The 17,093-nt window shown below is 40.2% G+C and overlaps 1 protein-coding gene across 2 annotated transcripts; it reads left to right on the forward strand.

The window, feature by feature from the left end:
• The first annotated feature begins 6,283 nt into the window (after window positions 1–6,283).
• Window positions 6,284–16,323, forward strand: LOC126616721 (methyl-CpG-binding domain-containing protein 7-like). Of its 2 annotated transcripts, none has more exons than XM_050284811.1 (5): window positions 6,284–6,573; window positions 7,630–7,788; window positions 14,998–15,105; window positions 15,675–15,794; window positions 15,891–16,323. In XM_050284811.1, exons 1-5 carry the CDS (start codon window positions 6,373–6,375, stop codon window positions 16,179–16,181), a joined length of 879 nt encoding a protein of 292 aa, XP_050140768.1. In that variant the 5' UTR covers window positions 6,284–6,372; the 3' UTR covers window positions 16,182–16,323. The 2 variants fall into 2 exon arrangements, with proteins under 2 accessions (XP_050140768.1, XP_050140769.1); XM_050284812.1 differs by having other exon boundaries at window positions 7,630–7,749.
• Window positions 16,324–17,093: the final 770 nt, after the last annotated feature.

A 17,093-nucleotide genomic window follows, 5' to 3' on the forward strand; every position in this document is an offset into this window, starting at 1 on the left:
ACATCAAACATATATGTTTTTCTTTTCTATTCAAGCACTGTGGATAGACGAGAAAACCGAGCACATTGGTTCGTACAAGGATAACTATTTTTAAATACTTGAACTGTAAACTTAGCGTGTAATGTATTCATCTACTAGAAACAATATCTAGAAACTCCACACTCAAGGGCGGAGCCAAAGCTAGGGTGAGGTCCAAGTTAATTAAGATTTTAGTGCTAGTTCTTAAGAAGTTAATTCCATCAAACTAAAAATTGGCCCATCCTGGCATAACAACTCTTGAGACAAAGAAAGTTGCTAAATCACGCATAATAGACGGAAAAAAGAAAAATTATAATCAACGTCATAAAAATTTCTAACTCCGCTCTTTAGACTATTCTTTTGATGATTTGCTTTATTAAATGTGGTTTTGATAAAACGTGCTTCATTTGACACCTACAAAGAGAGAAATTTTTAGTTGTAATAGGAACACAGATGGTACACCACATATTTTTATGTAAGTAGTAGAAAATTTTAATTTTTAAGTTCTTAATATTTTAACACACATAACCCACTATTTATATAAAAACACGTAGTATACTACATCATGTGATGATCACATTGAAAAATCTTTCCTACAAAGATACACAGTAAGCCGCACATTGGCCAGTTAGTACTTACGTTGGCAAGGACACAGGATTATTTTAATCCTGTCGCGGGTCATTTTCTGCGTCTTTTAAAGCCAGCGGCCATAGGGATTTTGGTGTTCAAACCTTCTAGATCTTTCAATGCTTATATAGCTGGCTGTCCGTTTCAACCTCTTTCACAAGGGAATCAGTTCCAAGCTTAAAAATTCAATCTGTGGGATCAAGGTTTCTCTAATAAAAAATCATTCGCAGGCTTATACGCATCTTATTTATGATATCATTATATTTTAATGTCATTGCGTTTATCTGGAGATATAGACGTGACAATTTTTAATAATTTTCTTATGTTTTCCAAAACAAAAGTTATCTTATCATAAAATAGTTTATTATAATTTTCTCCTCATCCCTATATAGTTGGGAATTTGATATTCTCCTGATCCCAAGGAGAGGATCCTCCTGATCAAGGATCTTGGATCTTTGGATTTTCATCCAATAATTATAATTATTGTTGATGCACAAAATCGGTGAGGACTTTGGTACAACAGAAAGTGTCAAGTTTGTGACCTTCGCTAGATTGCTCTGGTCACTAGTGTGGATAAGTATGCACATGGATAGAGACAGAGAAGCAAACACAAGTTGTACGTGGTTCACCCAGATTGACTACGTCCACGAAGTAGAGGAGTTCTCATTAATTGTGAAGGGTTTACACAAGTACATAGGTTCAATCTCTCATTTGGTGAGTACTAGTGAATTATTTAGTACAAATGACATTATGGATTATTGTGGGAGAATGATCTCCTTTTATAGAAGAGAGTTTCTAGCTTTGTTCTGGCCTTGCCATGTGTCATGTTGTGATTGACCTTTGATGTTGACACATGTCGCCCTGTGATTGGCCTCTTGGTGTTGACACGTGTTGCACTGTGATTGGCCTCCTGGTTGGAGGGAAACTCTTTTGGGTCCTTGACAGTATAACGTTGACTGGTGCTCGGTAGTTTCATGATTGGTCAAGTATGGTATAAACAGTGCTTCCCTAAGTTTCCGAGTGAGGGAAGCTCCTTGGTTGGGGACTTGCAAGATCCAAGCCACTGAGTAATCATGAAACTTCTAAGTACTGAAGTGTGATATCGTTTTCACTTGCCTTATCTGTCTCATATGTAGATGTGTCATCTTTTCTGGAAGTACTTTTCCTCCGTTCAGGGGTGGTATCTTTAACCGGTGGAGATGCACAAGGTAATGTATCAATATCACTTGAAGCTTACTTGTAGTTTCAGGCTTGGTCAAACGCGATACAAATCATGTAGTAGGAGTCCCCCAAGTCGCCGAGCTAGGAGATCTGCCGAAAGAGGTGACAGACAAGGTAAGTAATCAGAGCTCCCAACAATCAGTCCCATATCATAAGTTTGATTTCGAGTTCCGGCTGATTGTTCTCATTCTCCCTATCTTGCAGGCAGTATGAAGGATAAAGAGAAGAAAAAGGAGAATAGATGATATGAGATACTTTTGCTTTTGAAGAAGTAACTTTCCACAGGCTTATTCTTGAACTGAGCTGGAGGGTTTTCTGGTTTCCTCCAGAGAATAAGGCCGACTCAAGAATTTGAGGGTTAAAACAAGTCCATCAAATCAAGAGTGCGTTTGACCTTGATGATATGAGATACTTTTGATGTTGACAAAGTAATAGATGATTCGGCACGTGTTATGTTGCGCTTGTCTCCACATGCTTCCTTATATTCTTCTCACTTGCCCTATCTGTTCCTCAGACAGATGTGGTATCTTTTATGGAAGCACAAGATGTTGAAGATGAGTACTTGAGAGCAATGTCAGGTAAGTAATCAGGCAAGGGGTTCCAGGCAGTCAGTTCCTGACTGGAAGCTTGATTCCAAGTGTTGACTGATTGCTCTCTTTCTCCTTGTCTTGCAGGTAAAAACAAGGGCAAAGGAAAAGACAGGGAAAAAACATGATATGAGATAATCTTGCTTTTAACCTTGATGATATGAGATATTCTTGCTCTGGTGTAGCTTGTTTGCAGAGGTATTATCGGGGGGAAAAGAAGCAGAGTATTTCAAGAGACTCTGCTTAGAATGCCCTCTCCGATGTGAAGAAAAGTCGAGCATTTTTTTTTATTTGCAGGTCTGCCTGGCTGTGGATGATGGAGGTCGACATGTATATGAATTGTCCCAACAGCGAGCAGTAACGTTGTTCCTTTACCCTTCTTGGTCATAGCAATGTAGTGGGAGCTGCAAGATTCACGTGTTTTAACTTTGTCATAGCACTTTGAAAAAGTGGTCTGTGGTATCTGGAAAGCTGATGTTGCGTGTGTAGATTGCAGACAAATTTTATCCAAGGAAATCTGGCTCTCGAAGTTCGGGGAACGGTGTCTCTTCGGTTTTCGAACAAGCAATCTTGTTGGGGATTTGGCTCTCGAGATTCAGAGGGCGCTGCCTCTTCAAATTTTGAACAAGGAATCCTATTGGGGATCTGGCTCTCGAGATTTAGATAGCGGTGCCTCTTTGATTTTTGAAAAAGCAATCATGTTGTGAGTCTGGCTTTCGAGATTCGGATAGCAATGCCTCTTCGATTTTTGAGAAAGCAATCCTGGTGGGAGTCTGGCTCTCGAGATTTTGAGAGCGGTGCCTTTTCAATTTTTGAGAAAGCAATCCTGGTGGGAGTCTAGCTTTCGAGATTCGGAGAACGGTGCCTCTTCGATTTTTGAGCAAGTAATCCTGTTGGGAGTGTTTTCTCGATGTGAGTAAAGGTTGGGCATTTTTGCCAGTCTGCATTGCCATGGAGCAAGAAGGTTAGAGGGCTCAAGCATGAGATTAGTCTCAAACAGGAGATTAAAGGACAAAAGTTTTTGAGCATTTTGGACGGCTATAATAACCATAAATGTCAAAACTTTTCTGCATCTCTTAGTCTTCAATGTTGAAATTCAAAATTGAGGACAAAAGTTGGTTTCTTTCCTCACATTTGCATAGAGATCAAACAGACAATATTCATTTGTTGTAGGAAACGATAAAATTCCTAGGGAAAAGCAGCACAAGAACTCAACATAGAAAATGGGTTTCTCAGATTTAACACCAACAAACATTAAAAATCAAACAATAAGTGAAATGAAGAATAAAGTAGTGTCTTTAATATCGAGAACTGAGAAATACCTTCAAAGTTGGTTTCTCCTGATGCTTGGGTTTTGACGCTGAGCTGAAACAGAGACTTTTGAGAGAGAGAGAGAGAGAGAGAGAGAGAGAGAGAGAGAGAGAGAGAGCACACAGAAGAATAGGGATTAAATGGCCTCTCGATTCCGTCAATCCTCGGCTTCACTATGAAATCGAACTTCTCTAGAGGCAGGTCAGCCTGTGCGTGCGCCAAGCTCTCATCCAGATCGAGAAACTCCGTTATCTTCTTTGGAGAGATAGCGGCGTAAGTTGTGACTCGAACAAGAGCTTACGGCAGACGAGGTTTCCTAATCTGGGTTCGCATTCTGGGCGTCGGTTGTGGAGAGAGAAGGGAAGGAGGGTTGTTTGGGGGGTTTTGGGGAAGGGGAAAATGGATGGTGGTGGGTGGGTATCAGGGAAGGGGAAGGTGGGGTGGGTGAGGGGCGGGATGGAGATTTAACCCCATTCTGAATTTTGAATTTTGAAATTTTGGTTTTTTAAATTTTTTTTTTTAAATTTTCACGTGGATCATAGGTGATGCCTAATCATCGTTCACATGGACGCTACGTCATTAGTTAATTGAAGACTTAACAGCCAGACTAACGGATGTATGAGACTATCCTAACATTAACACTTTAGGTATGACTCTGGGACGAAAAAAAGTTCATATACTAAATGTTGAAAACCACGAAATTTGGGGGTAATAAACTGAGATTTATCCTAAATTTTAATCACTAGATTATAGTAAATGTAACGGCAGCATCTTTGCTCACCACCCTTAAGTGGTGATGAGCATACCATCATTTTGATTCTCACTCGATAAATTTAAAATTTGAGATTTGTTTTGTTGATTGATCAAATACACTCATCGTATCCCATTTTCCTTCTAAAAAATGGAACTTTAACGAAAAGCTCACAGTACTGTTCATTTTAACGAAAACCATATTTTTACACTAAAAAGTCAATCTTGTTACTATTTATTTTACCCTTTATTTTGTCCTTATCGTTAAAACTCAAAGTTTTATAACCATTTTCATTAATTTACCTTTAAAAAAATGCATCTAAATGCACCATTTGTAAATGCAGAGATTTACAATCCAGCGTAGGATAGTATTACTATTTTCCACACTACAGTTTTGTACTTCTCTTTTATTCTGATTTTTCATTTCTTTGTTTCTATTCAACTACCAAACATTAAAATAAGAGGATGTGGACCAGTGCATATAAAATGCAACCAATCGTTACTCAACATTGTCTTGTATACAAAACTCTTAAATACACCAAAAACATGTTACCCACATGTTGTATACCATATTTATTGCAACAATAACGTTGAGGTGCTAACCGGTTATTGGGTTCATCATACGTTGCTAGCCACTTACTTTGATATGGTGCACAATTTAATCTATTGAGATTTGAAATAGACTAACACTCTTACAAAAATTCACCAAAATAAATTATCTTGAAACATGATGACAAATAATACGATATGGTGGTGATTCATAAGATTACACCAGTATATTATTTTATTTTACTTAGAGCTACCTTTCTCATGATTTTGTGGGATCAACCCGAACTTGCCTTTATGAGTCTCTTTTGCATATCTTCACTTGTAAGTGAAAAATATCAAGTTTGATTCACATACATAACGAGAACATAATATATTTGTTGAGTTTGATACTTTAATATCTATAGATAGACCGTTGCGTAGCCTAATTCAATCATCGTCTCGTTGCATAGAATATATATTTTGTCCTAAGTAGAATGTAGTTGTATAATCTGTTAAAAAGAATATAGTTATATAAAAAAATTTAAATTTTTTATTGAAACATGTGTTTGGCATGCCACACCCATTGAGTCAAGAAATTCCTAATTCCAACCACACAATATTTTGCAAACTAGATTTCCATTTGAGATGTGGTTCTCAGTTTTCACACATTATTTTTAATTTCTCACACATTACTTTTAATTTATGGTCATTAAATTGAATAAATCAAAGTGAATCATTGATTACATTAAGTGAAAATTAGTCTCTGAATTATCACTGAGTGAAAATTAGGTCCCCAAACTATTTTTTCAGAAAAATCAATCATTGAATTATAAAAATCTGTTAATTACATCTCTAATATTAAATTTGAAGTTACTATATTTAATTTTTCGTCAATTTAAATCACATTACTTGCATGTGATGCACATTGGAGGGTAGATTGATAATTTTATTATAAAAAATAGTGTATGGAGTTAACTTTAGAGAGCAAATTAGACTTTAGATTCACAACCTATATGAAATGGTAAGGGCTCATAGCAAGAAAATGATGGTATTACACTTTAAAGTGTGTCAAGTAACTTAAATTGTCGAAAAACTAGATAAAATAGCTTGAAGATAATAGTAAAAATGAAAATAGCAATTTTTAAGGAAATTAGGGACTTATTCTACCAAAAACTTAATTTTAATAATTCAAAAACTAAATCCGCACTTCAACCTAAAAATTTTGGAACAGTGGGGAACTCAATCGGTCAAGCTGCAGAGTGGCTTTTACCAAAAGAGGAGGGCTCTACTGAGCGACAGTCTTTAACCCTACCCCAAGCAAACACTGTCCATGAAGAAGGGAAAATCGTCAGAGTCGCAGACAGTTCCTCTTCGGACAATGAGGCCGGCGGAAGAACACGAAGAACCCTTCAATTGCAAAAGGCAATTGCAATTGGTCACCACATCACCCTTCAGACTCCCCGATGATTGGTTCGTTGAGGAAAAGCGCCGTCCCCTCAGCAACATTTGCAACCCCGGCAAAATCGACAGGGTCTCTCTAAACTTGTTCAAATGTGGACTCCTATGAATGTATATTATCTGAATGCATGGATTTTGATTGCATGCATGTATTTTTGATGTGTGGATGCTTACATTTTGCTATGTGTTTGCGTTAATGCCTGGGTTCTTTTTTGTTGTTGGGATTTTTGCAGTGTTTTTTTTACTGATCTTGAAATTCATATGGCATGTTATGGTTTTGTGGGAATTTCTCGTTGGAAGCGAAAAATTGGAGAGCTTGAGGGGGTTAATTGTTTGGGGTTAATAAAGTTTCATGATTGGCATTGGACTAGATTTACTCTTACCGGACTCCATTTGAATATCTGAAAAAAAAAAAAAAAAGGAAAATGATTGGAAACAGTCAAGATTTCTTCTTTTATGCATAAGAAAATCTAGGTCTTTGTTAAAAGTTAAAACCCAGTAAATGTTTAAGGGAATCTATTAATTCCAATATTTTAAAGGATTTTTATCCTAAATGGTCTTGATGCTTGAGGAATTCATCACTTTAGTTTCTCGTGTTTCAAAGTTATTAATGTCGCCCATAATTTATGCCCTATCACGTCAATGTGGGAACTTCAATTTCGTCAAATGTCAAGACGATTGCGATAAGAATCCTATTTTTAAATCGTTGTTGCACATGCTCTTTGATCAGTAAACAATGAATAATGCTTTTGAACTTCTTATGATTTTTATTTTTTAATGTTGCACATGTATCTGGTTTTGTTGCTGGCATTGTAGCTTTCACTTGGTTCATCGTTATGGTCTTCTCCGAAAACAATAACTTAATCCGAATATCTTGATCTTATTTTCTTGCATTAATATACAAATGGCTGATTTGAGTATTTTTGAAATGAAACTTTATGTTATCTACAATTACTATGATAAGCAAGAATATACATGCAGATTCAAAATTCCGACTCTCCAACAAGTACATTGTACAAATCTGCTCCTGCCGCGTATTTACATTTACGATTTCTTCTTTGTGAAAATTCATTATTATGTTTTGAAGTAGTTCTAGTTCAGGTCTCAGAACTTTCTTGTAATTTTGCAGTATTACATTGAGGCTGATACGGGACTGAGGTTTCGTTCACTGCCTGCTGTACAGAGATACCTAACTGAAGGGCAAACCGAAACATTTACCAAGAGATTAAAACCAGGCAGTGAATGCCTTGTGAGTTCTAGGATCCAAAAAGTTGTCAATCCAAAACATGTAATCTGAATCATATGATTCCTGAATTTACTTTGATTACGCAAAGCTTATTGAATTTTGTCCATTGATACAAACAAAGGTGAAGGCTAAGAAGGAATGTTGTAAAGCCTTATACAAGGAGAGGACCGATGAAAATGGTGAAAGGTATAGAAAAGCGAAGCAAGAGGCGAAGAAAGCTGTCAGAGAAGCTAAGTTAGCGGCTTACGACGATATGTATAAACGACTAGATACCAAAGAAGGAGAGTTGGATATCTATAAACTATCTAGAGCAAGGGAAAAGAAGACAAGGGACCTAAACCAAGTGAGGTGCATCAAGGATGAGGATGGAAAGGTTCTTGCTACAGAGAACGCGGTTAAAGACAGATGGAGAGGTTATTTTCATAATCTTTTCAATGAAGGACATGAAATGAGTACTTCTTTAGGGGAGTTGAGTAACTCAGAAGAGTGTAGAAACTACTCTTTTTATCGTCGAATCCGGAAGGAAGAAGTGGTTGTAGCTTTGAAGAAGATGAAGCATAAAAAAGCAATAGGCCCAGACGATATACCAATCGAAGTGTGGAAACTTTTGGGAGAGACAAGTATAACATGGCTCACTGACCTTTTCAATAGGATTTTGAAAACGAAGAAGATGCCAAATGAGTGGCGAACGAGCACTTTGGTGCCTATCTACAAGAATAAGGGCGACGTACAAAATTGCATGAACTATAGGGGTATTAAGCTAATGAGTCATACAATGAAGCTCTGGGAGAGAGTCATTGAGCATAGATTGAGGCAAGAGACACGGGTTTCGGACAACCAATTCGGGTTCATGCCAGGGCGCTCAACCATGGAGGCAATCTATCTTTTACGAAGATTGATGGAAAGATATAGAGATGGGAAAAAGGATTTACACATGGTCTTTATAGATTTGGAAAAAGCGTATGATAGGGTCCCAAGAGACATTCTTTGGAGGATTTTAGAGAAGAAAGGAGTACGAGTAGCATATATCCAAGCTATAAAGGATATGTATGAAGGAGCAAAGACTGCCGTAAGAACTCATGAAGGACAAACCGAAAGCTTTCCCATAACTGTAGGATTACATCAAGGCTCATCCTTAAGTCCTTACCTTTTTGCGTTGGTAATGGATGAGTTAACAGGACATATTCAAGATGATATTCCTTGGTGTATGCTTTTCGCAGACGATATAGTGTTGATAGATGAAACTCAGGAAGGGGTAAATGCAAAGCTTAACCTTTGGAGAGAAGTGTTGGAATCTAAAGGTCTTCGCCTAAGCCGATCAAAGACAGAATATATGGAGTGCAAGTTCAGTGCAAATAGAGGCCAAAACGAGTTAGGGGTGAGGATCGGAGATCAAGAAATACCAAAGAGCGACCGTTTTCGTTACCTAGGATCTATCTTGCAAAAGAACGGAGAATTAGATGGAGATCTCAACCATAGAATACAAGCTGGATGGATGAAGTGGAAGAGTGCATCCGGCGTGTTGTATGACCGCCGTATGCCACTGAAGCTCAAGGGAAAATTTTATAGGACGGCAATAAGGCCGGCGATGCTGTATGGCACAGAATGTTGGGCGGTGAAACATCAACACGTACACAAAATGGGTGTAGCGGAGATGAGGATGCTTCGTTGGATGTGTGGGCACACGAGAAAGGATAAGATTAGGAATGAGGATATCCGGGGTAAAGTAGGAGTAGCCGAAATTGAAGGAAAGATGAGAGAAAATCGGTTACGGTGGTTTGGACATGTGCAAAGAAGGCCTACTGACGCTCCGATTAGAAGATGCGACTATGGGACAGAGGTTCAGGGCCGAAGGGGTAGATGAAGACCTAGGAAAACTTTGGAAGAGACTCTAAGAAAAGACTTAGAGTCCTTGGATCTAACGAAGGACATGACACAGGATCGAGCACAATGGCGTTCTAAGATTCATATAGCCGATCCCACTTAGTGACTTGGATTTTCCAAGTCTCCAACCGAGAAGTTTTCCTCACTCGGGAAATTAAGGGAACACTACCCCAACCTACATGCTCCACTCAGAAAGCTTCAACATACAAGCTTCAACAAAAGAAAATTCAAAGAACTTAGCGAAGAAGGCTTTGGTGTATTTAACACAATACGTTGAAATGAAGGAAAGCTTATTTATTGATATCCCCGATAAGCTACAAATATGTACATATACACGAGTCAAAATAAACACACAAGAGGGAGCCTTCACAAAGGTTGCTTAGGAGAAGTCTCAGCAGTCGGTAGAACCCCAGAAAGAGAAGGCACCGGAGGTGGATCATTTGGAGCCTCAGTACTGGACAGAACCCTAGAAGGAGGAGGCATCAGAGGTTGATCATTTGGAGCTTCATTACGCGGTACAGCCCCAGAAGACGAAGGCAATAAATGCCTTTGGAACAAACCCACAAATCTCTGATGATCAAGTAAAACCTGACCATCAGTTTCCTTCATCTGGTCAAGCTTCCTCTTCATGTTTGTAGCATAGTCATGTGCGAGCCGGTGCAACTGTTTATTCTCATGCTTGAGCTCTCTAATCTCCTGTTTGAGACTCATCACTTCAGCCGCCAATGATTCAACTTGGCGGGTTCGAGCAAATAGGCGTTGGGCCATATTTGACACAGAACCTGCACACTGAACACTGAGAGCCAGCGAATCCTTAACAGCTAACTCATCAGACCGTTTGGAAAGTAGTCTGTTATCTTTGGGAGTGAGAAGGTTCCTGGCCACCACCGCAGCGGTCATATCATTCTTCATCACGGAATCCCCAACGGTAAGAAGACCAGTAGGGGAGATGAAGGATGGGCGCCATATGTTGTCTGGAGAAGGCGGGGCTGCCTCTTCAACAAGGTTCAAGTCAAAACGACGGTCGGAGGGGCCAGACATTTTCAAAGGTGTTGAAGAGAGAAGAGGTCGGACAAATCAAGATCTTAGAAGTGCAAGAATGAAGCTTCTACTGGTGGAGATTCAAGTGTGCTTGGGAACTTAATGCCAGCCCCTATAAAAATCTACACTCGACGGAGCTTCAGAAATCGAAGAGGCGCCTGCTCAGAAATCGAAGAGGCGTTTGCTTTCTCAAAAGTTGGGCTGCTTAGAGATCACGAGGGTTGATCTCAGAAATCGAAGAGGCGTTTGCTTTCTCAAAAGTTGGGCTGCTCAAAGACCACGAAGGCCGATCTCAGAAATCGAAGAGGCGCTCGCTTTCTCAAAAGCTGGGCTCCCCAGAGACCACGAGGGCCGATCTCAGAAATCGAAGAGGCACCTACTTTTCCAGCCTTGTCAGCACCTGTCACACGCACACTCAGCTTTGCGGAAATTATGGGCATTCTGTCAAAGACTTCTGGGGAAGTAGAAAATACATGAATCTACAATCACCCACTTCCCACACGCAACAATAGCTCATGGGTACTACAGATAACTTTGCCAAAGTTCTCTGCCAAAGTTGAGCACGTGAAGCTTGCAGCTCCCACTACATCGCTTTGACCAAGAAGGGTAAAAGAATAGCAAAGAAACAACACTAACAAAGTTTAGACCCATAAATTTTGAAGGTCTAGCTACCATATTATTACCCACAAGGGTAAAGGAACAGTACCACTGCTGGATAATTGGAAAGTCCCTGTGTGTCAACCTCTGTGCTTCGTGGCAAGGTAGACTAGCAAACATGCCCAACCTTTACTCACATTCGAGAAAACACTCCCAATAAGATTGCTTGCTCCAAAATCGAAGAGGCACCGTCCTCCGAATCTAAAGAGCCAGACTACCAACATGACTACTTTCTTAAAAATCGAAGACATCAGTTTGGTAAAGGTAAAGATTTTCCTAATCCTTTTGGTACATAATCGTATGAGAAAATTAGGATTTGAACATGTTAATTAGCTATGAATTAGTTTACATTAGAGAATATATGTGATTTTGGATTCGTGTTGGTGTAGCTAGGGACAATTATATATGTGAATAGATGTTGGGTTGGAAGGTCTACTCATAAAGAAGAACAAATATAAGGGTAGAGTGAAACTGAAAAACAGCCAAACTCAAAATGTAATTTGCCAAAGAGCACGATTGGCCCTTTGTCTCCAAAATCGAAGAGGCACCGCCCTCCGAATCTATAGAGCCAAACTCCCAACATGATTACTTTCTAAAAAATCGAAGAGACACTGCTCCCCGAATCTCAAGAGCCAGACCCCCAGCATGATTGCTTTCTCAAAAATCGATGAGGCATCGTTCTCCGAATCAATCGAAGAGGCGCTCGCTTTCTCAAAAGCTGGGTTGCTCAGAGACCACGAGGGCCGATCTCAGAAATCGAAGAGGCACCTACTTTTCTAGCCTTGTCAGCACCTGTCACACGCACACTCAGCTTTGCAGAAATTATGGGCATTCTGTCGAAGACTTGTGGTGAAGTAGAAAGCACATGAATCTTACTGTTCAATCACCCACTTCCCACACGTAACAATAACTCATGGGTACCACAGATAACTCTGCCAAAGTTCTCTGCCAAAGTTGAGCACGTGAAGCTTGCAGCTCCCACTACATCGCTCTGACCAAGAAAGGTAAAAGAATAGCAAAGAAACAGCACTAACAAAGTTTAGACACATAAATTTTGAAGGTCTAGCTACCATATTATTACCCACAAGGGTAAAGGAACAGTACCACTGCTGGATAATTGGAAAGCCCCTGTGTGTCAACCTCTGTGCTTCGTGGCAAGGTAGACTAGCAAACATGCCCAACCTTTACTCACATTCGAGAAAACACTCCCAACAAGATTGCTTGCTCCAAAATCGAAGAGGCACCGTCCTCCGAATCTCGAGAGCCAGACTCCTAACATGACTACTTTCTCAAAATCGAAGAGAGGGTAAAGGAACAGTACCATTGCTGGATAATTGGAAAGTCCTTGTGTGTCAACCTTTGAGCTTCGTGGCAAGGTAGACTAGCAAACATGCCCAACCTTTACTCACATTCGAGACAACACTCCCAACAAGATTGCTTGCTCCAAAATCGAAGAGGCACCGCCCTCCGAATCTCGAGAGCCAGACTCCCAACATGATTACTTCCTCAAAAATCGAAGAGACACTGCTCTCAGAATCTCGAGAGTCGGACCCCCAGCATGATTGCTTTCTCAAAAATCGAAGAGGCATCGTTCTCCGAATCTCGAGAGCCAGATACCACAGACCACTTTTTCAAAGTGCTCTGACAGAGTTAAAACATGTGAAACTGGCAGCTCCCACTACCGTGCTATGACCAAGCAGGGTAAAGGAATAGCATTACTACTTGTTGTTAGGGAGACTCCTATATATGTCGACCTCCATCCCCAACGGACAGGCAGACCTGCAAAAATGCTCAACCCTTCATCATATCTGAGAGGGCACTCCCAACGAAGACTTTCGAAATATTCAGCTTTCTTTCCCCCCGATAATACCTCTGCAAACAAGCTATACTAGAGCAAGAATATCTCATATCATCAGGGTTAAAAGCAAGAGTATCCCATATCATGCTTTTTCCCTGTCTTTTCTTTTGGCCTTGTTTTTACCTGCAAGACAAGGAGAAAGAGAGCAATCAGTCAGTACTTGGAATCAAGCTTCCAGCCAGGAACTGACTGCCTGGAACCCCTTACCTGGCATTGCTCTCGAGTACTCATCTTCAACATCTTATGTTTCCAGGGAAGATTCCGCATCTGCTTGAGGAACAGATAGGGCAAGTGCGAAGGATACAAGGAAGCATGTGGAGACAAGCGTAACAGCACACGTGCCGATACATCCATTACTTTGTCAAAAGCAAAAGTATCCCATATCAGCAGGGTGGAACGTACTCTAGATTTGATGGACTTGTTATGACCCTCAAATTCTTCAGTCGGCCTTATACTCTGAAGGAAACCAGAAAACCCTCCAGCTCAGTTCAAGAATAAGCCTGTGGAAAGTTACTTCTTCAAAAGCAAAAGTATCTCATATCATCTCTTCTTATTTTTCTTCTCTTTATCCTTCATGCTGCTGCAAGATGGGGAGAAGGTGAACAATCAGTCGGAGCTCTGATTGCTTACCTTGTTTGTCACTTCTTTCAGCAAACCCCCTAGCTCGACGACTTGGAGGACTCTTACTACATGGTTTGTATCGCGCTTGACCAAGCCTGAAACTACAAGTAAGCTTCAAGTGAAATTGATACATTACCTTGTGCATCTCCACCAGTTAAAGATACCACCCCTGGATGGAGGAAGAGTACTTCCAGAGAAGATGCCACATCTACCTATGAGACAGATAAGGCAAGTCAAGACGACACCACACTCCGATACTTAGAAGTTTCGTGATTACGAGATCATTCTCCCACAATATTTCCTAATGTCATCTGTACTAAATCATTCACTTGTACTCACTAAAGGAGAGCTTGAACCTATGTACTTGTGTAAACCCTTCACAATTAATGAGAACTCTTCTATTCCGTGGACGTAGCCAATCTGGGTGAACCACGTACATCTTGTGTTTGCTTTCCTATCTCAATCCATTTATATACTTATCCACACTAATGACCGGAGCAATCTAGCGAAGATCACAAAAAGCGACCGTTTTCGCTACCTAGGATCTATCTTGCAAGAGAACGGAGAATTAGATGGAGATCTCAACCATAGAATACGAGCTGGATGGAAAGAGTGCATCCGGCGTGTTGTGTGACCGTCGTAGGCCACTGAAGCTCAAGGGAAAATTTTATAGGACGGCAATAAGGCCAGCGATGTTGTATGGCACAGAATGTTGGGTGGTGAAGCATCAACACATACACAAAATGGGTGTAGCGGAGATGAGGATGCTTCGTGGGATGGGTGGGCACACGAGAAAGGATAAGATTGGGAATGAGGATATCCGAGGTAAAGTAGGAGTAGCCGAAATTGAAGGAAAGATGAGAGAAAATCGGCTCCGGTGATTTGGACATGTGCAAAGAAGGCCGACTGACGCTCCGGTTCGAAGATGTGACTACGGGACAGAGGTTCAGGGCCGAAGGGGTAGAGGAAGACCTAGGAAAACTTTGGAAGAGACTCTAAGAAAAGACTTAGAGTACTTGGATCTAACGGAGGACATGACATAAAACCGAGCGCAATGGCGTTCTAGGATTCATATAGCCGACCCCACTTAGTGGGAAAAGGCTTTGTTGTTGTTGTTGTTGTATACAATTTGTGTGCGTAGATTAGATTTAGAAGTACCTCTATTCCTCATTGCCAATGTCAATCTGCAGAAGCAAATTACACCATGCACCACCAGGAGAACTTCTTCATCCTTTAAACTACCTGATGGTTGGGAAATTGAGGAAAAGCCACGAAGGAAGTCTCGTGTCATAGACAAGGTACCAATCTTACGTTTTAAATTTTGGCGGTTTCTCTCTTCTATGTTGTAGAAAGGGTATATCTAGCTTGTAGTTGCTGAAAATATGTGCATTCTGCAACATGGGGTGAAATTGCACAAATGCATGTTTCGTGACATGCATACGTATGGACTTTGCATGTTCATGTACAGATGGTATCTTTATATAAATCTGATCCCTCTTTCGGGTCAGCGACTTAACCAAAACGTATTGCCTTAACAACTGTAAATTACGTTCAATGTACAAATTGGTTGTTATTGTATATTGAAAATGTCAAAATAAGAGAGATTGGCGAGAATGGATCGAAAGAAGTTGGCAAAAGGATTCGAGGGGAATAGAAGATTGGGAAAATTATGGTCTGAGTCTCTGAGATGTGCTATGCTCAAGATTTCTTTCCTCTTTTTACTGAATGAGCATGGCCATATTGACATTGTGAAATATATTTTAGACGATTCATTTCTCTAAAAGAGAACATTTACGAACAGCGTTCACATATTCATAAATTAGCACACTGCACTTCAAAAACATGATAATTTTTTTGTTTTCTGCAGACTTATATCGAGCCAGTTACTGGAAGGCAGTTCCGTTCGCTAGTAGCAGTTGAGAGATACCTAACAGAAGCAAATGAAGAAGTTCCACTCAAGGCATTGATGCCTGCCACCAAGTCTAGTGTATGTTTTTTATTTCTTTTTCCAATTACTGATCAAACGAAAGTTTATCAATTCGCTCCTCTGTGGTCCTTGACCTTGTCCAGTATTGTGTTTCAGATATCGAGTGGCTCTTGCCATCAGAAGACAAAAAGTTCGGCTGAAAGCGAGCCCCAGAATGTTGGTTCTAGTTCTCTGAAAAGAAATATTTCCGGTGAGAATGATAGACCCTCCGAGCTCAATTTTGGCAGGCCACCGGCAAAAGTTAAATGGGTCCTCCGTCGTCCTGGAGGGAATATGTGGAATCCCGTCATTGACGATTCTAAGGTCCCGGATTCTGTAAAGCAGAGCTGGTCCGAGAGTTTCAAATCATCCCTCTCTGGTGGAAATATCAGTGCACCAATTCTATAAGTTACAACTGTTCTGCTAAGTGGAACTTCTGTATCATTTTGTTTGTTTATTTACTTCAGATGCCAGTCCCCTAAGTTTTGAGGGATCCTTTTTTCTTGGAGGTTTATCAATAGCGATCATCTCGCAAGTCTTTTGACGTAAACCTTGTAGTGCCGATGAGCATAGGCCTCAGAAATCTCTCAGTGAAGAGCAAACCAAGATTTGGAGGCCCAAACACGACCCAACAATCAAACAAGTAGTAGCTAAATGATAATGTAAACACGAACATAAAATTTCAGAGTACTGTTGAATTTAACGATTGAATGTGTGCTAAAAAAATCCATGTGAATTTAACAGGAAGATCTAAGCTACTTAAAATGTATCATGTAGGAGACAATGATTCATAATACGGTTGAATGTAATCAGGTTACAATGTGAAGGTCAAACTAATGAGTGCGGCTCAAATTCACATCAAATTTTCGTCAAGTGGCTATATTCTTTTACGCAGATTGCTTAAGGGGAGGGATCCCCATTTTTTTCAAAAAAAATAGGGACAAGCTCCCCACTGTTGGATTTAACTTTAATGAAATTGTATACAATCTTAACCACACAATTTCATTAGAGTTAAATCTAACGGTGGGGAGCTTGTCTCTATTTTTTTGAAAAAATGGGGATCCCTCCCCTTAAGCAATCTGTTCTTTTACATACCAACGATAATGCTACTATAAGCTATACTGAGGCTTTGAATCAGAATGCAATGAGTTCAAAAGGAAGACTCTATCTACTAAGAGCAAGTCCACCGGAGCCAACATTGCCCAGCACCCAGTCCAAATTTCAAGCTGAGGGTCAGTCCATTTACTCCAGCCTGCAAAGTTGCCTGGCACCCAGCCCAAGCCAGGCAACAGACCAACCTATTTTTGACAAACCCAAGAG

Source organism: Malus sylvestris, chromosome 3 (genome assembly GCF_916048215.2).
Source record: "Malus sylvestris chromosome 3, drMalSylv7.2, whole genome shotgun sequence".
Classification (NCBI taxonomy): Eukaryota; Viridiplantae; Streptophyta; class Magnoliopsida; order Rosales; family Rosaceae; genus Malus; species Malus sylvestris.